Source organism: Rhizomucor pusillus, assembly GCF_041956525.1.
Source record: "Rhizomucor pusillus strain CBS 183.67 unplaced genomic scaffold VTP01scaffold_13, whole genome shotgun sequence".
Lineage (NCBI taxonomy): Eukaryota > Fungi > Mucoromycota > Mucoromycetes > Mucorales > Lichtheimiaceae > Rhizomucor > Rhizomucor pusillus.
In genome coordinates, this window is record NW_027192155.1 from 397625 (window position 1) to 420119 (window position 22495).

At 45.1% G+C, this 22495-nt stretch overlaps 7 protein-coding genes across 7 annotated transcripts; 2 read left to right on the forward strand and 5 right to left on the reverse strand.

Annotated features, from left to right (window-relative positions):
* Nucleotides 1-2280: 2280 nt before the first annotated feature.
* On the forward strand, nt 2281-4416 carry VTP01DRAFT_2536 (uncharacterized protein; the record flags this gene model as incomplete). The annotated part of the gene is made up of 3 exons (XM_069381008.1): nt 2281-2784; nt 2907-3124; nt 3189-4416. The coding sequence occupies 3 exons, from the start codon at nt 2281-2283 to the stop codon at nt 4414-4416; spliced, it is 1950 nt and encodes a 649-aa protein (XP_069237312.1).
* Nucleotides 4417-4988: 572 nt separating this feature from the next.
* VTP01DRAFT_2537 (uncharacterized protein) lies at nt 4989-7672 on the reverse strand (the record flags this gene model as incomplete). Its single annotated transcript, XM_069381009.1, has 14 exons — nt 4989-5227; nt 5299-5559; nt 5620-5718; nt 5781-5857; nt 5923-6322; nt 6391-6494; nt 6555-6601; nt 6668-6719; nt 6774-6841; nt 6910-6963; nt 7030-7133; nt 7207-7232; nt 7303-7380; nt 7443-7672. The coding sequence occupies 14 exons, from the start codon at nt 7670-7672 to the stop codon at nt 4989-4991; spliced, it is 1839 nt and encodes a 612-aa protein (XP_069237313.1).
* A 1100-nt stretch (nt 7673-8772) lies between these two features.
* VTP01DRAFT_2538 (uncharacterized protein) lies at nt 8773-9177 on the reverse strand (the record flags this gene model as incomplete). The annotated part of the gene is made up of 1 exon (XM_069381010.1): nt 8773-9177. One exon carries the CDS (start codon nt 9175-9177, stop codon nt 8773-8775), a length of 405 nt encoding a protein of 134 aa, XP_069237314.1.
* Nucleotides 9178-10074: 897 nt separating this feature from the next.
* On the forward strand, nt 10075-11562 carry VTP01DRAFT_2539 (uncharacterized protein; the record flags this gene model as incomplete). The annotated part of the gene is made up of 2 exons (XM_069381011.1): nt 10075-10785; nt 10852-11562. The coding sequence occupies 2 exons, from the start codon at nt 10075-10077 to the stop codon at nt 11560-11562; spliced, it is 1422 nt and encodes a 473-aa protein (XP_069237315.1).
* A 52-nt stretch (nt 11563-11614) lies between these two features.
* Nucleotides 11615-12761, reverse strand: VTP01DRAFT_2540 (uncharacterized protein; the record flags this gene model as incomplete). Its single annotated transcript, XM_069381013.1, has 3 exons — nt 11615-12288; nt 12358-12615; nt 12704-12761. 3 exons carry the CDS (start codon nt 12759-12761, stop codon nt 11615-11617), a joined length of 990 nt encoding a protein of 329 aa, XP_069237316.1.
* A 509-nt stretch (nt 12762-13270) lies between these two features.
* VTP01DRAFT_2541 (uncharacterized protein) lies at nt 13271-16681 on the reverse strand (the record flags this gene model as incomplete). Its single annotated transcript, XM_069381014.1, has 16 exons — nt 13271-13671; nt 13735-13809; nt 13866-14166; nt 14224-14300; nt 14361-14583; nt 14640-14724; nt 14792-14934; nt 14999-15277; nt 15331-15633; nt 15688-15768; nt 15840-15926; nt 15987-16107; nt 16160-16303; nt 16364-16471; nt 16523-16567; nt 16626-16681. 16 exons carry the CDS (start codon nt 16679-16681, stop codon nt 13271-13273), a joined length of 2529 nt encoding a protein of 842 aa, XP_069237317.1.
* Nucleotides 16682-17381: 700 nt separating this feature from the next.
* Nucleotides 17382-22352, reverse strand: VTP01DRAFT_2542 (uncharacterized protein; the record flags this gene model as incomplete). Its single annotated transcript, XM_069381015.1, has 19 exons — nt 17382-17447; nt 17517-18496; nt 18565-18708; nt 18765-18796; nt 18857-18954; nt 19097-19124; nt 19175-19350; nt 19425-19503; nt 19561-19661; nt 19716-19795; nt 19863-20010; nt 20072-20203; nt 20265-20519; nt 20589-21043; nt 21101-21313; nt 21380-21761; nt 21832-21930; nt 21986-22135; nt 22215-22352. 19 exons carry the CDS (start codon nt 22350-22352, stop codon nt 17382-17384), a joined length of 3756 nt encoding a protein of 1251 aa, XP_069237318.1.
* Nucleotides 22353-22495: the final 143 nt, after the last annotated feature.

Here is a 22495-nt window from a genome sequence, read left to right on the forward strand (position 1 = left end):
TGTACATCCAGGAGCAAAGTCTCGCTTAAACGAACCTAAATGTCTAAGGCAGGCAAAGAGGAGTAATGGGAGGAGCACAGACTTGGTAACACACGCCTTGATTAATGGGGAGTACAGTATTTTTATACGAGGATGGACAAAGAAATATTGTCGATGAGAATGGTAGACCTGAGCCTATGGGCTCCATCGTTGACCAGGAACAAATTGCTCTTGAAACGATTAATTCTCATACTCAGTATTTGCAAAATCCGTTACTTCCCTCATACGAGAATCCTCATCTCTAGGTCTGTCTATTGGCATCGCGTTAGTTCCTCGAGATCTCTCAGAAGGCATTTTTTGCTAATACTGAGTATGAGAACTAATCGTTTCAAGAGCAATTTGTTCCTGGTCAACGATGGAGCCCATAGGCTCAGGTCTACCATTCTCATCGACAATATTTCCTTGTCCATCCTCGTATAAAAATTGTGCACTCATATCTGAAATTGTAAAGGACATTATGCCTAGGACATTATGTCTGCGACATTACTTTTTAAAAATACTGTAGTCTGCAGCAGCGTGGAAATAGACCCTGACGCAACATTCTGCAAAGTACTTTACTAAAATGGTGCGCCTGTAATAGGAGTTGATACCTTTTCTAATCCCGGACCCGCCGTTAACGATGCAGCAGATAGGATACGTGGAGCAGCACATATTCTTTTTAGAAATATCTCAATCACTCGATGAAGCTTAGGAATAATAAACCGACTTTGTAAGCTTCATCTCGATTATATTTTTGGGTTTGCAAGCAAAGTCCTCAGAATAAAGTGTTAACGCTAAGTGGAGAGTAGATAGCCTTCCACATTGTCAAGTAAAGGTTCATTGATGAGGCATGAAAGAACAAACTCAATAATCTGTCTTTGCAGTTTGGGCGTTTGGGATAGTCGTTGTAGCTTGATTATTTTTACATTTCCATTTTGTTACATGTCCGATGTGATAAGCATGGGGAACGCCCTGGCTTGCTTTTCTTCTATAAACAAAGCATTACTCCTGATATGCATCCATCCCCGTCCTACCCACGCCTTCGGATCGCAGGGGAAAAGGTTTCATTCATTAAACTGTTTGAGAAACTGCGTTTATTCTTCGACGCCATCTGGTACATTTCATATCAGTTGGTGCACTGCAAGCAAGGGAATAGAGCGTCAGTACCATAACCCACGGAATAAGCTTCGTGAGTAGACACACGCACATATAGAAAGAAGATGGGCTTTTGACGCTGCCGATTCCAAAATGGTAAAGCGGCCGAGTTGAGGCGTCTCTTCATGCTGTTACTCTAGAAAACGTGATCGCTCGGAAAGAAATCCACGAGCATCAAACAATTGACAGTTTCTCAATTTGAAGCTTTGTTTAGCGCGGATGGATTGCTGATCGTCACGATCCACTGACACGGACATGCGTTTTCTTCAATCGAGATGCATGTGCTACCGTGTGTTGCAAAGCAAGACTTTGTTTTGTAGAGATGATCCCTGCATGCATGTCAAGTGTTGCCGAAGCATATTAACTTGCGTCTCCAGAAAAGTCTAAAAGAGACAGTGCATTGTTCATTTGGAATAGCCATATGACGAGAAAGATCGCACGATCTGTGGGTTCAATCAGTAATCAAGGGTTGCATGTAGTGAAAGGATGCCCAAATGTAGAAGCTACCCATCATCCATGCGTAAACGATCGGCAGGGACAAGCAGATTCGAAATTGACGGGGTCTCCGAAAACGGCAACCGCGTACTTAACGGCTGAGCTCGTCGCCCCCTTTTTCCATTTTCCTTTTCGTGCTCTCCAACCGCTACGTGAGACTCATCTAAACCCAGCTGCTCTTTTTTTTTTTACTCCTTAGGAAGGAAGAGGGGCAAAGAAGGGGCGAACCACTCACATTATTCATTCTAAAAAAGGCCCTGCACTTTTGTTTACATTGGCTATAAATATTCGTTATTGCACAAATGTTGTCAAAACGAATAAGGTTATCCGCACGGTGTCACACGAGGTTAGTCGTATGCAGATCCACAACAATGCGACTTGATTCCATGTGGGCCATACACGATTATACTTCCAAAAGATCACGCACGGCCTCTATCGTTGCTCCCTTGGCCCATCATGTATATAAATCGCTTATAGCTGCCGTTCTTTCAAGCCGCCCCTTGTTTCTTTTTTTTATTCTCTTGCTTGACTTTAAGTCTCTCTCTGTCTCTGTCTCTCGGTCTCTCTTTTCCCTTTTTTCTCTATACTTTTTCTTCTAGTATATTCTCATCTATGGCACAGCTAAAGTGGCAAAATTTCTATACTCCTGGTGATTCCGCATTGTTTCCTCAGCATGACTTGTTTGGGCGCCTTACGAACCGCCTACCCGCTTCTGCTGCCGTGTCTGGACACGCTGGCCTTGTATCTGATCTTGATGGTTCATCGGGCACTCCTTCTCCAAAAGAAGATGGATGCGATCCATTTTATCTGCAATCTCCCGGCCACTCTCTCTTTGCGCCACTCAATAAGGAGCAAAACAGGGCCACCACGCCACCTCACGACATGCCATATAGTACCTTCATGAGTGGTATCATTGCACCTGTTCTCGACGAGCACGATGATAACTTTGCTATTTCGAACGCATTCATGAAAAATGTATCGGATTTGCTCCAACTTTCCATGGCAACCATCATGCAAATGTCGCCTGACAGCTTGCGGCATCAACTTGGCAACGCGGTTGAAGCACTTCACATGCTCGTTGATAAGCTGAACAGCAGCCAGGCTGATTTTGACAAGGTCAGTTGACGCCCTTACTTGATCGGCATACGCACGCCCACACGCCAACGAGGGGGTTGCACTTTGCCTGCGTGTACCAAAAAAATCCCTTTATTGACTTTCTCTCCCCTTTTCCTTTTTAGCAATGCCATCGCGTGTGGAATCTTCAATCCTGTATCTCGGCCAAAGAGCGCGAACTCCAGAATCTTAAACAGCAGCTTGCTATAGTGACTCAGCTTTGCGATGCTCAGGCGATACAAATTGCACAGCAGCAACAACAACAGCAGCAGCAGCCGCAAACGACCACTCCTATTGATATCTATACAAACGATGCAAGCACGCACAATTTACGTCATGCTAGGTAACTGACATGAGTTGCACAAACGTGATGCGTATGCAGCCGTATTAAACGCTATTTTGAATAGATCTATGCGAAGCATGGACAAGGATGAAAAGTTGGTTCAGCAGCAACAGCAACAGCAACAGCAGCAGCAGCAGTGCCGACGCCGTAGCTCAGGTAGCAACGACAACTACCAGCGAAGCCGGTCCAATTTCTCATCACAACCTGGTGCAGACTACCGCCGTCGACTTGACAAGCAATCCAACAACAGCGACTGGGATGATCTTGTTGACAAGATTGTCCAGCGTGGTGACCAACAAGCTTCTATCTACATGCAACAGAAACTGAAAGCCGCCTCAAGTGACCAAAAACAAGCGATTTTCGAGGCCATCGTGCAGCAAGCCTATCCTCTAATGACCAGTCGCTTTGGAAACTTTCTGGTGCAACGCCTGCTTGAAGTGGGCGAGCCGGAGCAAGTATCTGTATTAATTGACAAGATGCGCGGCAACGTAGCTGCATTGACCTGCCAGACATTTGGCTGCCACGTTCTTCAAAAGGCTCTGGACTGCACAGATCAAATGACCAAAGCCGATTTGGTGCAAGAGCTGTTTGCAAGCATCCACGAAACCATCACACACAAGCACGCGTGTCACATTTGGCAAAAGATCTTTGAGATTCAGTGGACTCTCGAGGAGCCTCCTGCAGTAATGGATCATGTGAAGAGCGCCCTCGAGGGCAAGTGGACGCAGATTGCTCTGGACGAAACTGGAAGTCTAGTGATCCAGCATATCTTTGAAAATATCAAGCAGCAAGAAAAACGAGCAGTACTTGACGAGATCCTTGACAATATTGTAACCATCGCCAAGGGCCAATGGGGCAACTGGGTCATTCAACATATTCTTGAACATGCTGAATCGAGCCAAGACCGAGAACATGCTTTCCAAGTAGTCCTTGATCACGCAGCACGGCTAAGCACCGACCAATTTGCTTCCAAAGTCGTCGAGAAAGCGCTGCGCACCGGCGGTCCTGTCTTTTTGGAGCGTTTCATTGCAGAAATCACAACAACTGTGCGTGGGGGAGCACGCGAAGCACTCATCGATATCGCATCCGATCAGTACGGGAACTACGTCGTCCAGTGGCTCATTAACCACTCGCCAACCGAGCTTCAAGTCAAAATCTGCCGACTTATCAAGAAGCACATGGTGTCACTGCGCGGATCAAAGTATGGCCAGCGCGTTGCTTATCTTGTCGAAAAGGTGCTCCGAAACCACGAGGTGACAACGTACCCTGTCGGTCAACATTGCAAGGAGTAAGGGGCTTGCTTTCCCCGGCACTCTCTCATCGTCGTCATCGTTACACGCGCTTTGTAATATCATTTTTTCTTCTGCTCTGTCAACACGTACGTACATATTCTCTCTTCCCTCTTCTTTCTCCCTTTCTCTTTATCTTTCTCTTTTCTCTCCACCTTATGTATGTACAGTATTATCATCTCCTTTTTATCTCTGTGTAGTGTGGGCTCTGTCTATTTTTTTTTCCCGCGTACAACTCGCATTAGGCTTTCCTTATGAACCTGAAACCGTGCATGCACTTGTCCCTTCAAAAAATGAAAACAATTGTTCTCTCAAGTCTTATATTGACTTGTTTGATTAAATATATAAAACGGAATACAATGTTTGCAATGCAAAAGGATCAACTCGTACATTGTTGAACAGTGGATGTTAATAAAGTACACGTAGAATGCAGAAATAAAGGAGGCAGGTGTTGAACTAGGAAGTAATAATGTGTAGTGTAATGTATAGATGTGTTTGTTGTAGTAAGAATGAATCTATGCACGTCCGTCAGTATTCGGTGTAGAAGATTCTTGTTATATCATCTGCTACTGCTGCTACTGCTGCTGCAGTTTTCCATCATCATCAATCTTTTTTGCTGTTTCTGCTGCTGCTGCAGGGACGTCAATGATGGTAAGTTCTGTCGTGTTTCCAGTATGCGCTTGCTCCTCTGATACTTGTTGCTTTTCCTCCTCTCGTTGCTGGCTTTGCTCTTGCGGCTGAGGAGGAGGTGTCTTCTTTGGACCGGGGCGTGCGCGCACAGGGTTCGCCTTGATCAACAGTGAGCCAAGCAAAGCTAAAAGAATTGTAAAGTTAGCATACATGCGAACGTATTCTCGGCGTGGCAGCAGCAGCGGCACAACTTACAAACACCAGACATGGCTGTCAAGACAGAGTAAACGGTGTGGAGACCTTCTAGGTAGATATACAATACTGGCTGGATATATTGCTCTGGTATCGATCCTGAACGGATACCTTCAGGGTATTCCAAGACTGTAGTGAGCAAATCTGCAGGGAGGATCTGCGGAAGATCGCTGTTGAGACTAGAGTTGAGCGTGGCAGAGGCAATAGCCACACCCAATGCACCACCCAGTACACGTGAAAAGTTGTTGAGACCAGTTGCGACAGCTAGAAAGGCACACAATGTCAGATCGTTCATCGTTACATACACAGAAAATAAAACCTTACCGATATCGCGGGGTTCGGCAGCAGCTTGGATAGCAATGATGGTACCAGAAAAGACAGCGCCTTGACCAGCACCGATAATTACGGTCCAGCCATAGATTTCTGGTAGAGTTTAAATGTGAGTTGTGAAATCATACTCTTGAAAGTATTATTATTGTACATACTTGACCACGAAGTATCCAAGTCTAGCAAATGTAAAAGACCGACTCCAAGGGTAACAAGCGCCAATCCACACCATACTCTTTTTTAAAAAAAGGGCGTGATGAGTGACACTGAATAATCGATCCGCTCCTTTGTTTTACTTACTGTGGACGGTATTTTCCAAACTTGGAGATGGTGAAGCCGCTCAGAGCGGAGCAGACGCAAATAAGCATCTGCATAGGGATCAAGCGGATACCAGACCACGTGGCAGAATCACCGCGAACGATCTGAAAGTAGATCGGCATGTAATAGATCAAGGCAAAGAATGTCATACCAGAGAAGACGTTCAAAAACAAGACCGCGACGACTGACCGTCTCTTGAACAGTCTTGGTGGCATCAATGGTTCCTTTGCAACCTTGATCTCGACAAACACGAGTGCAATAACCAGCAGCCCGGCTAGCACAAGAGGGACAATGACGGCTGCAGATGCCCACGGGAAAGTCTGTCCACCGAAATTCAATGCTAGCAAGAACAGTGTAGCGGCTGCGAGAACCAATAGATTGCCTAAGAAAACGAACGTTCAATGTAAGCAATAACGTACGGTGAAGGGATCATCGAAACAAAAAACTTACCCACGTAGTCGATCCGCTTGAACTTTTCGAATATGGCTTCCTTCTTGGCTGGCATACGGAGAAAAATAATCACAATGGTTAAGGCAACGCCTGCGACGGGAAGGCTAAATTTGTTAAGTTAGCAAACTTTATCATTTCATCTTTTTAATTGTTACTTTTCTTACTTGATGTAAAAGTTCCATCGCCAAGATACGTAATCCGTAAGACTTCCCTGTTACATGCAATGCATCGTTGTCAGTGACGGAAATTCTAGTCCCAAAACTAGTCTTGCACCTACTCCAATCAAAGGACCGCACACGCTCGACAGTGCAAACACAGCGGTGATCACACTAAATTTTGAAGTTAAGCAATCATGTAATCCAATGCATTATCCCTTTACATACCCCTGATAAGCGCCTCGTTTCTCGAGGGGTACTAGATCAGAAACGATGACAAAAACCATGGAAAAGATCTAACAGAAAGCAAAAGATCATCAGCCCGGTTCGTCCCCATGCCGCTACTAAACTTTCCAGAACTTACGCCGGCGCCACCGATGCCCTGGATTGCACGACAAACAATCAACCAAATCATATTCTACCACGGTGATAAAGTTTGAGATGTCTGTCCTTAACAAGGAATGTTGCTTGCTTGTTTGTTTACCTGAGCAGCACCGCACAGCACCGAGCCGAACAAGAACATGACAATGCCCGAGACGAGAACCCATTTGCGTCCAAAAATATCCGAAAATTTCGAGAGTAGCGGTTCTACAGATATATAACGACGATTGCAAAGTGAGTCACTGGCCATTGCATCTTTCAAGCAACACAAAACACATACGAAAAGCATCAAAAGTCAAGACGTATCTAAGAAAAAAGAAATATAACGATAAACCTCCTTGACAACATCATTGAGAACATATATATATAAACTTACGCATTGACAATCCAAGAAGAGATAGTCATGGCCTGGAATTCAGAACCGATCTTCGGCAACGACGTTGCGACGATTGTGCTAAGGTAACACATGTAAAATGTCAGAACGGAACCGCTGATGCTGGATCACTGGTCACTCACTTGTCCAAAGCTGCGAGAAACAGAGACAGTTGGAGACTGAAAAATGTAAAGATTCGTGCAATTCGTTCCTTTCTTTTCTGTTTCTCCAGATCAGCTGCTTCTTCGGTGGTCGTTGTCGTCGTCTGTTGCTGCGGTTCCTCGGCAGGCATCTTTTCGTTCTCGGGTCGCTCCGATGCTGCACGTTCGGTCGTTGTGTACGTTGACGACACTTTACTTCCTGTGTCTGACATTAATTAATGTATTGTTATTGTAGATGTATAATAGTACAGCAATAAGAGTGAACGGAGGAAAAGGGAGTCCTTGAAAGTATTTATCTGTTTTGATCTGCGATCCGCTGCACCGTTCTTGTACAACGCGGGTTAACAACGGCCCGGGTTAAAAGTTGTCCCGAGAGCACCAGTAAAGACGTGTAGTGTGATCCGATCACTTTTCGCACACACACAGAGAAAATGCTACACGACAAGATCAATCAGTTAATTGAAAATAATATAGACGCTGGTCATTAACCCCTTGGCTTGCACTGGGAAGATATCAATCTGCACGCTGCAATGCATACAAGACCTGCTTCAGGATCCACTGCTGCGCAAACATCTACAATTGACTGTCTGGATTTTTTTTCTTTTGCCTGCGCGGAATTTCGGATGAATCAAACCTTCCCAATCTTGCAAATTCATTTACTGCGCACAGGAAGGGTCTTTTAGAAAGCTTAGCACTGCCAATAAGAAGGTCGATCTCGATGCCATTAAGTAAACTAAGCCATTAGGCAGGCGCCTTTTTGTTCAGGCGTTTGTGGCATAGCATACATAATTTTGATGCATGCATCAAGCGCGAACGGGACGGGGTCAGAAATGACCGAACGTTTGGGCATACTACAACATCCGTGTCGTCGGATCGGGACACTCTTGTGGTCGTTTGTCATCTTTCTCAGTTCCTGAATTATGCAAAGCATAGCCTCGAGATCAGTCCTACTCTCATTCTGAAAATGTAGAATGTGCACCATTCGATTCCTTCTAACCTGTCCGCATATCTTTTAGCACATATTTATAAGGAGTAAAGACGGCAATTTAGCAAGGGACGCATTATGCAATGTACTACCCGGCATTCTCCTGTAGTTTGTTGACAGAAATACATATATTGTTTGATAGACATGTAGTACAAGATATTTCTTTGGCGTGCATTGTTCTTATAAAGAATATATGACATTAAAACTTTATTCCTTCCATAGTTTCAGTTTTAGCAGAAGTTGTTGTCGAGGGACCATAATCTTACAGAAAGGAATCGCCGGAGAAGAATGCAGGTTTGCAAAGGCCACTAAGCGAGGACCGTGTATTCATTGGTCATCGAATGAAGGAGGAGCGAAGTGAGCATATCGCATGCTTGATAGCTGGCGTATAGCTGATTCATCGCTTGAGGTTGCAAAGCTGCGATTCAGTTGTTTGTCGAAACGTCCTGCCTTCTTGTACGCCAGGTCCTTTTTCTGTCTTGTTGCAGAATGAGTCGAACCCTTGGCTTGCAGCCGAGCCCCGTCGAAGACTAGGCTGATCTTGGTGACGCCGTGTTGATTCGCAAAAGCGTTCAATTCATCTGCGTGGAGAACTGAACGCCTCACAGTTATGTGATATATAAATGTAATAGTTTCTGTAAAGTTTTGTTCGTTCTGAAGGAATGTGTTGTTGTAGTTGCTGTTGATTGAGAAACGAGAACACGAGGCTCGTTCGAGGTAGCTTGGCGACATTCTTTTATGCAGAGCGTCGCAGGACCCCGATCTCCTAACTGGGTCCCTGATAATAGGAGCTTAAGTAAGCTGTAAACAACCTGGAAAAGGAAATTGAGGAGAGAAGATGCTAAACAAATCAATGTCAGGGACGTTGGAGCTGTTCAGTCAAGTTGTCAGCTGTGTCATTCATGCCTTGTCGATTCGTGCTAATATTCGTCGCTGTCGACGTTGGAGAATCTTTGCTGCAGTACTTTTCTGTCGGGACTCTGGCCTCCTAGCTGGATGGTCCTGAGAAGAGTCTTTCCGTACTCACTCGACAACTGTCTTTGTCACTATTCTCCGCATTCTTGCAGTTCCACTATCTAGTCGTTTCGGCAGACGATCAACGAATCTGTCCAGCAGACAGATCTACCCAACTAGCATTGGGAAGCACCTTCCGGAGAACCAGAAAAGGACACGGGATAAAACTGTTGCAGTTCTCGAGGAGCGACGAACAGAATGCAAAAGCATTCGAACGTTGCAAGAAAAGGATGACACGAGGTTAAAGATCCATTGTCGGGACAAAGTTCCGCTGTTGCTGGATAGTCGAGCGCAGTGCCCAAAAACAATAGATCATCGTTTTGTTGAGTCCCGTTGGCGCATATCATGCTTCTTTTGACGAATTTAATAATTCAATCATGCCTGCTATTGCCAAGGACGATGCTCTTTTTAACATACAGGAGGTGCATGTCCGTGTTTTAGCAGCGCTAAAGATCGAGGGGGATTCTTACATGGGAAAGTTGGCATGCGCTGGGTTCGTTGCACAAAGCGTTTCTTCATTAACAGCAGCAACGATATTATTATATTACTTGTTTTTAACTCGACAGCAGCCTGCCGTCCATAACAAAAACGATTAGGGCTAATCGTGCGGTGCAAATGCAGGCCACTTTGCAGTCGTCGGACGTTGCACGAAAACCAGCAGAGCAGCAGGCAGTGTCGCTGCGCTGCCTTTCACGCATAGTTGCAGTACCACGCCTCGTCAAGAACGTATGGGCCATATGCACATGGACCTCACCTAATCAGTTGCATTCGTACCTTGCAGTTACTGCCTGGAGCCTCGTTTGCCTGTGGCCTCGAATTGCGCTTGTATACGCTGCACCGTTGCTTCCTATACTCGGCACGGTCTATTACTCACAACAGCAACAGCAGCGGCGAGAAGAAGGAAACGAGCGAGAGCGATTACAGCGGGTTCTGGAGACGCTCGACTTTATCGATAACATTGAAAAGGCTTTTTTTCGGCACTTTCGACAGGATGCTCGGCGTACATTTATCATCCTTGTTTACGTCTACTTTGGATGGGTCACTGCGCATCAAGTGCTCTCAACCACCTTGATTGCACTGATACTTGGTCTAGCTATCTTGACCTGGAACCATCCCATTTCCTGTGCTGCACGCACAGTTGTACCCGTGTCGTTTATCCAGTCACTGCTATTGGGTATCTTCATTGGACCACTGGAAACGTCTGTGGAAGATGCACTGGACCGTAAAATATCTCTCCTGCAACGCGTCGAAAATTTCCAAAGAAGCATCATGCAACGAGGTTCAATTCAACAGGCGGAATTCGAGTTTATCATCTACGAAAATCAGGTATATTTGCAAGAAAGAGATTCGCTTTTACTACCGTTAGTTTGCACTAACGCAACGTTCTCACAGCGTTCGTGGCCCTTTGCAGGATGGAGAACAGCTACGTTTCCTTTTGAAAGATCACCGTGGGCAGACGCATCGAAAAAGGCAGTGCTCCCCAAATCGCAATTCACGCTACCAGAAACCATTCAAACAGCCGCGCTTGCAACGTGGACGTGGGCCTGGGTTGATTCTGAATGGCGCCTCGAGTTGAACGACAAGACGGACGAGCTCGGTTGGACGTACGGCACTGTCTTTTGGTCAGTCTTTGACCGCAAGGACAAGGGATGGCTATCTACTCGTCGCCGAAGATGGATCCGCAGAGCTGTGCTTTGCTGCCGTAAACCAAACGACGAAAAACAGAACGTATATTGCCCTCCTCTTAGCATTGACACTTCAGTGCCCTCTTCCAGAAGTAGTACCATCGAATTGTCCCCGACACCCACAACTACCAGCACTACTACTCCTCAGCCGTTCTATATTCGAGACCCTGTATCATCTTCCAGAACTACCATCACATCCGTAAGTGCTCGTGCACCACAGTCACCAGAACCATCAATACGCAGTCGCACCGTCTCCAGCGTCCGGTTTTCAACCGCTGACGGTGAAGTCAACAATGATACCACAAACAACGCAGCAGCACCGCCATCCAATAAGTCAAAGAAACGATGGAGTTCACAACGCCAGTCGTCGCAGCAGCGCGAGAGTGCTTGGAAGAGCATTGTACGTGTCAAGACATAGGTTATTCATACATTCCCCCTTTTATTACTGTTATTGTGTAATGAACATTAGTCTACAACTTGCTCTTTTGAACAATGGGGCTTAATCGCTTGGTGATAATATCTTCAGCGTCGGCGACCATGCGGCTCACCAATTCCTTGCAAGTGGGGATATCATTGATGAGACCGCAGACTTGGCCGGCAGTCCAGACTCCAAACTCTGGATCACCGGTGGTGTAGACCTGGCGACCGCGCGCGCCAGCGACGAGTTCGCGTACATCCTCAAACTTGACGTTGGGGTTCTTCTCGCGCTTGTTGACTTCACGTGCAACGGAGTTCTTGAAGATACGGGAGGTGTTGCGGAAGGGGCGGAAGACAAGAGCAGTGGAGCGTTCGTCGGCCTTGACGATAGCTTCCTTGATATTGTGATGGATAGGAGATTCTTGGGTGCACATGAATCGAGTGCCCATATTGACACCTTCCGCACCGAGAGCCAGCGCAGCAGCGAGGCCACGGCCGTCACCGAAACCACCAGAGGCAATGTAAGGAATAGACAGCGCCTGCGCTGACTTTGCAAGCAAAATAAGACCACCAATATCATCTTCGCCAGGGTGGCCTGCGCATTCAAAACCATCCATGGAAATAACATCAACGCCGAGCTTTTGAGCAGAAATAGCGTGGCGAATGGCAGTGCATTTATGTATGACAATGATACCAGCATCCTTGAACATCTTTATGTACTTGCCAGCTATGTATCTGGATTAATATCCCACTTTATATATATATATATATACTCTCTAAGATCATCAAAACTTACGGTTGTTGCCAGCAGTCTCAACGACCTTGATACCCTCCTCAATAATCACCTTGGCGTATTCCTCGTAAGGCGGGGGTGTAATGGCGGGCAAAAAGGTCAGGTTCACACCAAACTGGTTCTTGGTCATAGTGCGGCAGCGACGGATTTCAGCACGCAAGGCCTCAGGAGTGGGCTGCGTCAATGCAGTAATCACACCAAGAGCACCAGCGTTGGAGACAGCCGAAGCCATTTCTGCAGTGCCAACGTACTGCATACCACCTTTAAGAGAGACAATCGTCAGGTACACTCTGTCGTGTTCGAGCAGGGAGAAGGACACGACCCAAAGCCCGCATCTCGAGCAACTTACCTTGGACGATTGGGTGCTGGATACCCAGCATTTCAGTGAGGCGTGTCTTCAATACCATTATTCTATCAACTGTTTACAAAAAAGCTTGTGGAGAGAAGGGAAAAGCAGGTCCACAGGAACACTGCTTTAATGCAGAATTTCTCGGATTCGGCTGACTAAAGACCACTTGCGCTGTCCAGCCAGTATAACCTTTTCCTTATTACGAGTGACTATTTCGTCGTCAAATGCCAGCAATGCTATCAAATATACCTTGTATAATCAATATGTCTTGACAGATATCTTTTTGCATCAACGTGTATAGTTGTTGTTTCTGTGCCCTGGATACGTATTTTTCCCCAGGAACGTAGTACGCCTTCAAACCACCTATTGATCGATCTACTGAATAAATATTGATTAAAACTTAATATTCAACTTGGTATATCTTATTTTTCTTTATTTTGTCGCTTTCGCAGACATTATTTTGGGGTTGATGCGGTAGTTTGCATTCTGACAAGATATTCACATGAAAGGGAAAGGCTGTGTCACCATGGACCGGGAAGGTTACACAAAATGTTTGTGTTTACTGGATTAGCTTCTCCAGTACTGTGCCCATTTGTGCACTGTTTCCATAATCTGTGGAAACAAGGCATTGACACTTTCGGATATGAGACTCTGGAAATACGCAATAGCGGCTTCCTCGGAAAGATCTAGTCGGAACTTCTCCTGCACCTTGATAACAGCCTTGTCCGGTTCGATCTTAATATCTGGCACATTTGCGTCCACCATGAGAGCAAACAGGTTCAAGATCAAATTGGAGTTTCGGCGAAGTGTCGTGAACGCAGTGTAGCAATATTGTCTGAACTTGTTGTAATGACGCGAGTTGGCTCCACCCATGGCTTCGATCATCTCTTTGCATAGTTTCATTGGAGGCGGGAATGGTTTAGGATCTCGACCAAGGATAAAACCAAAGTCCACGTGGAAAAGATGCCCTGACAGCTACTGTAAGTTCTTCTTCATCCCTCGTTCTAAAAAGACATCAAATGTACACTAACCTTCTGGAGAAAGCAATAGATTGTCCAAATGCCGGTCGCCAACACCCAACAAGTAGGTTATCACACAGTAACCAGCTACGATGGATAATTAGATGTCACATAGCATCCATGAATTATATCTAACTACTTACCACAGCTACGGATATACGTTTCCATGACTTGCGCATCGATGCCATATATACCGTCTGGACCAGAATCGGGATGATGTTGTCGCAGAAAGTCTAATATGTTGTTTTGATGCTCGTTAAGTACAGCTGCTAGCGGTTTTGAAGTAATAAACTGCATGAGACCATGCTCGGGGCCCGTTGCAAGGACTTTGTAGGGTGTCAACCTTAAATCTAGATTCTCTTTTCGTAGCAGCTTATCCATCAATGTAATAATCTGGATGACAAGCTGATCTTGGCGCAAGTCGTCGCCGGTTTTGAATATAACCTGGTTTCAAGTCAGCAGCACGAACGGCATGCATATAGAAAAATCAGGTAAACATACAGGATATTCGCTTTCATCGTCGCACACGAACGTCAGCCGTAAAGGCTGGAGGTTGCTGTTAAAGATACCAGATTTTTCTGTATATTGCAAAGTAAGTTATCCATATAACATTTCAGTTTCTGCCAGAATATCCATACCCGGTAATATGCGACACACATGCTTTGTAGGATCAAGGGGTAACGGAAGAGAGGGTATATTAGATAGGGATCCTTTCGGATCTCCCAAGATAGCTCGCAGCTTTTCAACTTTCTTTGCGCGAATCTCTTTCATCGCACGGATTTCCTTTGATAATTTCGATAGCGTTTGGATGAGTTCTCCTTGTTGTCTTAGGACTTCTCTCCTTTGATGACCTCTAGGAGCCTATATTTCGAAGTGTTTATGCTATATACCAGGTATCTTGAAATACATTCAGTTACCTCCAAAATAGCTTTAAAGTAGTGGTATGCCACCTTGGCATACATTTTACCAACTACTTTGTCCTCACATTCAACCATCAAATACCTATTCAATGCTTTCATCAGTTACTTTGCACCTTTTTTTTTATTTCGTTAACTCTTTGCTGACTTACCAATGCAAATAGTTTCCTAGAATCGGATTTCGTATCGCGCGATCGATCAGGAATTGGACAAGCGACGAATCAGATGGACCCTTATCAACAATATGCTCAAATTTGAGTGCTTGTACGAGCTGCAGCAAATATAAAAGTAAATCCTGCAAGGTGTTCATGTAAGCGATGTAATAAATAAACCATATCAGATATCTCCAGAATCCTCACATCATCGTCCGCTTTTCGCAATTGATTGACAGCGTACGTTCGAACAGCCCGGTTGGTGAATTCTTTTCCAAGAAGTTCCAAGGCATCATCAACATCAATGTCTACCCACAAAGGTAACAAGTCCACTGCCTGCCGCACTTCTGTTGGGTCGGTCCACACGACACATTTTAAGAATTTTGTCAGGGCTCTCTTGTCCCGGGTAAGGTAGAATCTAAACTTCCACACAAGATCCTTCTCTTCTGGAGTTAATGTCTTTGTAGGAGGATATGACATTATAAGCTAATATCAATTGTTAGCCAAGTGTCATTATACTTGCTTGATCTAAGGCTTACGTTCAGTTCATCTCGTATCTTTGGATTCGGTTTGAGATCTCTATCCAGGGGACCGTTGCGATGACTTCGGACTAGACGGCGATGCTTAGCTTCGACAGGATTGTCTCGAACAATGTCTGGATCCAAAATCAAGGCATAGTGCTGATTATTATCGGTTGGATGTGCCGTTGATGCGCGCTGAAGTTCCACGTCTGTGTACATTGGTTGATTCATTGCATTTGCTATAGCCGTATTAGCCGGTTGCTGTGATGTAGGTTGACGTTGGTTGGACGTTAATGTGGTGGGATCAGGAAGCATATATTCCTAGAACGTTCCAAAGTCAATACATAAGAATTAGACATAGGTTGTGCTACCTACCAGTTCTCCAAACACAAGCGGAAAGTCAAATTTAGGAAGCTCAATGTATAATGATAGATCGGTCGTCTTTTGCGATGCATCCTGATGTTGTCGTGTTCGTCAGTCTCCGAGGCTACAGATGAATTTCATCTTCTCGCTTTTCTCCTATATACCTTGTGTAATTGCTCGATCCGTCGAAAGGCCATTGCATCTAACCATTCCACAGGCCGGATGTCTCCGCAATCATATCTCTTAACAAGCTGATGTTGCATTTCGTAAGCAATTGGCTACCCGCAAGATAAACCTAATATCCGCTCTACCTTTTCCAGTTTATCCATATCACTGTTGGATTTGACCTTGCTTGGAGTAGTCGAATCAACTTTGCCGTCCGCCTCTTGACCTCGCCATAGATGAAGTTTATGTCTTCCTTTCCGCAAAGTACTTACTTTCTATCAGTGATTGTGTCTAAAGTTAGACTATCTTTAACACCTACTAGTGTTTTCCGAAAAGTTTGAATGTCGATCCACCCACGGGCACAACGTTGCGAGGTCCCGTGGTTGTCCATACTGTAATTGCACACTGCGCAGACGCCGGTAAGTCGCAGTATTTGATCGGCAACGTCAGCCATTCGTTCCAGCTAGATAGCATTATCAGCAACTGGGACAAGTTTTTAATGTGGCATATCTCTCGAAATCACCTGTAATGGTTATTGAAAGCCTTGTAGCTCGTCCGAACAGGGACTGTAAGCGGTTTGTTGTCACCATAGAGCTGTACTGTAACGTAGTAGTCAACATGTTCACTGCTACTTTTGATATCGTAAGCTTGCGGTACGCGGAAACTCGCTCTGCATACATACCTGTCCCTTGACGGATCCAGCTCCCGAACTCCTTCTAGGCTAGATCTGAACAAAAACAGTTAATGCTAAGTCTCGGCTACAACGCAGATTCAACATGGCGTACATTCGTAGTGAAACAGGTAGCTGGACATCCTTTGTCAAGCAGTATGAAAAGTCCATTCTGCTTTGCTGAAATGGGCGACTGAGGAAGAGTGTCGACTCCGCGACCGTTCCCGCATGATGGCTAGGTAAGGTGTTAATAATCCTAGCTGACCTGCAAAAACCATTATGCGCACCTGGTCAGCTACATTAACTTGAGATGCTCATTAACTCGTTTGTGCTATATTTTGTTAACAACAAATCTGACTTGGTAGATGCTGCAGAGCTGATAAGACATATTTCAATAAGCTGTTGAATTTTGGCTATCCATATCACTTCTGTTTACTTCAAATATTTTGATAAATTCATATTTCGGATAATATATATATAATTGGTGGTACTTATTCTAATGATTTCTCAAGAGCAAGTATAAAAGTATTCGTTGCATTTAGCCAGTATCAACGAATGGCATGTGGCCTGATTGAAATGGCCGACTCTTTATGCTGAGGAAAACCTCGTTGCATAAAGCGCGACAGGAGCTTTGCGGGCTTCTTAAAGCATCCAGTCGTCTTGGTGGTATGTTTACTCCAATGTCCAAGGTAATTTGTAGCGTCTCCGTTTCGTACTCTCTAATCTCGAGTTGCTGTACTCGTTTCCTCAGCGCTGGCATTTTGTGATAAGCAAGAATCTTGCCCTTTTCGCCATTACTACTGCTAGTGCACTCGCCGTCTCCTCCTCGGCGCTGCCGCTCGCCCGCAACCTTGGACATTGGAAAGAAGATTCAGTCAGAATCAGAGTAAAATTCGTCGTCTTCGAAGTCGTCGTATGCAAGTTGTTCAAAGTTAACCTATAATAAGATCACAGTGTTCATTAATATGTATTGTTCCGTTTTCATTGCTGCCAACTTTTTTTTTACCTTGTAGCGAAGTAGGCCGCCAACTCCACCAAATCCCTTGACAAATTGGGCGCCTTCCTGCGATCTGTCTGTTATAAACTCAAGAGATGCACCGTGATCTTTGTAGGCTTCCGTAAACCATTCCAAAAGTGGCATCGACTGGACCAACTCTAGTTCTTTACCGTCGGCGACCTTAAAAGCAGAGTGGTCTTGCTCCTGTTGCTTCGTGCAATGGACAACGCGCTCAGAGTTATCGCCATCGCGCAAGACGCAGCGCATTAATTCGAGGTTTTCCCAGACAATCAACCGCTCGACGGCTCCCATTTCGAGAGCCTTTAGAGTGTCATCCACTCCGTAGCAGAATTTGCCAGTATCTTGAGATATTTCATCAAAATATTGCTGGATCAACTTCTTTTCTTGGACAAACTTGACGTTTGACAAGGATTCGGCTGACAATTCAATCGCTTGGTTGAAGCCATTTTCACCACCGTAAGAGACATCGACGACCTTGACAATCTTGGCTTGAAGACGTGGATCAAACATATCCGACTGCGACAATTCGGTCTTAAAGTCGGCGGAACCAGCAAGGACTAGACCAGCAACGTTGACCTTGTCGTTGGTCAGGAAATGCTGCGCGGCCAACTCGGCAACCTTGCGCACATAGTTGTGGCGTTTCTCTTCTCTGAGACGAGCAAAACGCAGAGCAGATTGACCACCGCGACCATGCTTCTTGGGCAAATCGACTTGGAACTTGTGGACCACCTCACGTGTATTGCCAGCCAGGGTGCCAAACAGTGTGCCGTTACCATCCATTACAATAAATCCGAATCGAGCATCATCTTGGAGCAGCTCGGATAAAGCCTCAGTGTGGAACTTGTTGTCGCATAGGTACAGAGAGGTGTTGATGGGCTTGTGAGGTTCAAAGTCAATGTTGACTTTCTTTTCTTTTCCTTCCTCGGTCACGATGGTGCCGCAGTACACGACCAGACCATTCGGAGGCACTAGACAAAATAATTTTAGATATTGGGTATACATGATTCGCTAATCATTTCATCCCTATCATAAATACCTCGATTGTAGAGTTTCAGTCGCTGCTGGGTCGAAGTGATGGCGCCAAGCACCGACTGGCGATTGACGCGGGACTTGATATTGGAAGCGGTGCCGAACTCGTCAGCAAGCATCTTTGTTATCCTCGATATTTGATCCTTGGGCGCTAAATGGGATAGCTTGTTAGTAGAAACGCTTTCGCTACGAGGCAACTGTCCTTACGAATGATCAGAGAAATCATTGAAGTGCCATTTCTACACCACACAGTGAGCAACGCAATCTCAACCGACGACTTTCTTTACAAGTGGACTCACCCTCTTGCGGCTTCGAGGCTCTTGATGAGCCGCTTCATTTTCCACAGTTGAATGTTATGCTCGGCAATACTCGTCTCCTGTAGCGTCATGATCGGAAACTAGAAGAAAAAGTTTACAGGAACACTGAGACGCCAGTTGCCCTTTATATCATAGTGCTTTCGGAGGCATGCGATGACGCATTGCCAAACTCAAACTTTTAGGACCATGATACTTGAGCTTAACAGGGCTTCTCTCACGTACCGAGACGTAACGGTTAGCAGAATTGGATCTATCAGTCAGTGCATATATGTACATATTTTTTGTTTATTTGCGTTTTACATGTAGCCCAAGTTCCTGATAATGTCTTGAGAACGCATGACATCAATACATTTGGGCGCATTCTTAATAGACTGGGTATCATCAATCAGAATAAAGTATTCCTTGGAAGAATAGTATGTCCGCGCAATACTCTCAAGCCAGCTGATAGTCGCTGTCTTCTCATCTTGATCGTTTCCCTTCAGAGAATGTTTTAAGTTTTTCTGCCTCGCTGACTTTTTTTCGGGTATTTTTTCTTGAAGCTACCACTTACCTCTGAAGCCCAGTCGCGCAGCACATAACATTCGTCTTTCGTGAGACATAGACTAAGAGCCACAGCTGCAGTCTTTGCTCTACAATAGAGTTAGCATCTGCGTTCCAGAAATAGAGATCTGCAGATCACTCCTTACTTGTTGATATTTTCTGGAGTGGTCATGGCTTCTTTCAATCTTGTATACACATCGTGCCTGAAAACAAAATGCCAAGTTCCTCGCCATGGTTGCTTGTTCATCTAGCACGATGTGGTTAGAAAATCATCATAACTGATGCATAGCACATCACTTACTTCATGCACAGCCTTGACGGTTCTATCCAAAATATCAGGATCTTCCATGATGTTGAAGATATCCGTAGCCAAGAAACCACCTAAAAGCGCGCAAGTTTAGAACTTGAAATTGTGGACATCGTCAACTCTTTTCAGTCAATCCCATACCGCTATTTGAAGGAAAAGCCCGAGTCGCTGGAGGAAGAATGCCAGTTGCAAGATTATGTAGACCAAAGTTCCAGAATTGGGTGGAAACGACAGCACGCTTCATGTGAAAAAGCTGTTCGCTGAAAAGGGAGTCGTCATACCGATCATACTATACGAGGCCATGTCAATAACTATTCCGCCACTTGTATGCCAATCCAAGATATGCTTACCAAAATAACTTTTTGGCTAGCTTCGTCGTTTTCCGAGCTTTTGTAGAGTTCCAATGCTTCCTTTAGCATCTTTGCCAGCTGTGAATTTCCTCTTATATCTATATTCGCAGAACGCGTAGTAAGTTCCATAAGCTAACATAATTTGGATTCAGTAAAAAATATATGCAAAATGGATAACATCTGTTCACTTTACCTCTGGTGGAAACTTTAAGATTAAAGTCATCAATTGCCACTTGAATGTTTTGCTGGGAGCCACTCTCAGTTCTCTCTCGTAAAACAAATTCATATCCTTGAAAGATGCGACTGGATGCGGTGGTAGGCCTCCAACGTATAATGCTATTAACGGGCTCATAGATTGTGCCAAATTCCATGTTGCCCGCATTTCATGAGTGAGCGGCAGAATCGCTACCATTTCGCGAGGTTGATCTTCAGCAAAAACCAAAGCAGCCTGCAGCCCGAGTAAATGATCAGTCGATATACTTTTCATTTCTCGAGGGTTTCAATCACAGTGATTTACCACATCATTCACCGACAAGAATTCGCGCAATACAATGTAAAAACTGGAAGAAGGGCTTCCTGGTTTCAACCCAAGCAGCACTGCTTCCTTATCTTGTAAATATCGCCACAATGTGCGGCTCGGCAAGTACGACGTTATCCGCAAGACAGGCTTCTTCTTTTCGATGAAAAGCTGAGCCTGTGCAGCTTTTGTGCCTTTTCCGGTCGTATATACTGTGATCATTCCTTCCAGCTTATTATCTGTATATAGCTGAAGATCATGCTCAAACTGAACGTTAGGAAAATTGTATGCTCGAGGGTATGAGATTGTTGGCTGCGTTGGAGGCGTGATGACCGGTGCTGTGTTTCTGGGGCTAGTATGTATTTCATCACACACTGGCCTTCGTGGAATTGTAGGCGACTGGGGTGTTGCTGCAGTGTCTTTTGCTATTGCAGGTGCGGATGGTGGCATTGCAGCTAAAAAAGTTTGATAAATATGAACATCCGACTTTAATCTTGCTTTACTATCCCTACCTGAAGCAGCTTCTTGCATAGCAGTCGATCTTTTTATCTGACCGAATCCTAACGGCGCTTCTTTGATTCTCTTCGCAGGAACACCGGACGGCCCAGCGACCTGATCGTCCTCGGGCTTCCGCTTCGCGGAACTGCCTGGAAGAGGTTCATTTGGTCCCGTGATTTCCTTCAAAAGATCAAGAGGAAACTTCATCGTTCCCTGCTGTCGCGGTTCTATCATTTTTATGATTTAATATTGCTGCTCATTCAAGAATGAGTAATGAAATACCGTAGCTTTACCTGTTACTGGCGGCGTAGCTTTTCTCTTAAATGTGGCGGATGCATTCTCTGCTACTGACGACGCAGCACAGCTCGTAGCTGGCAATGGTCTTTTGTCACCAATCTTTGGAAGTTGCGGCTTTACTGCAGGGTTTTCCTTGGCTGTTGTTGTTGCTGCTCCTGCTGCTATTGTTGATGGCTGCACTTGTGGTTTCTGGGAAGAATCACGTTTTGAAATTCGGCCTGTTAACGACAATGGCGCTTTTTGCTTGGAGATAGGATGCTCAGCCTGTGAAGGCTGGGCTGTTGTGGATGGCTGAGGTCGCTGCGTTGCAGGTTTCAATGGCTGCACGACAGGCTTTGTAGACAATTTTTCTTTCTGTTTTCCACTTGTGTTCGGTTTCTTTCGACATTGCATAGCGAATGTATGAATATATAATGGATGATTTATGGTTAGATACTAGAATATTTACCTCAGATTTGGATGTTGAGTTTGGTTGCGCGAGAAAAAGTGGAGCTTCATTCGATGAATCCGTTGTTGTTGGTGTTGCTTTCTTCGCAGGAACGCTAGTCTGTTCACACGTTATTACATTATCCCTCGTTGCACATATCCTTCCGAGTATTCACCTGCGCCGAACGCTTCTGAGAGACGCCAGGTGATCGCCCTCTTTTGCTCTGCTTTCGTCTTTCTTTGAATTCCGCAAGTATTTGAGGACAGTTTAGGTTTCTTTCAGGCTCCCAAGTATTTTCACTGCGGCATCGTGGTAAGAAGGGAGTCTAATCACCACTGGTTTGCGATTTCTCTAAAGGACTTCATCTCAGCAATGCAGGAACTAACAAGTTGCATTCAAATCACCGACCACCTGTCATCGTAATTTTTCCACTTGATCAGGTAGTAGTGGACGCCGTTGACTACCCGAGAATCAAGGATCTTTTCGACTTCAAAGACCTGGGCATCGTCATCGATGATCTCCATCAAAGTTTGTGGATCCATTTTGTCCTGTGGCCTTTTGCTGGAACGCGAAGGGCAAAAGCTTAAAATTCAATTCGGGTTTTCTGTCACGGTCTCCTTCAGGAAGTTTTGGCTGAGAAACAAAAAGAAAGCTTTCATTCATCCATGAAGACCCGCAGGCATCT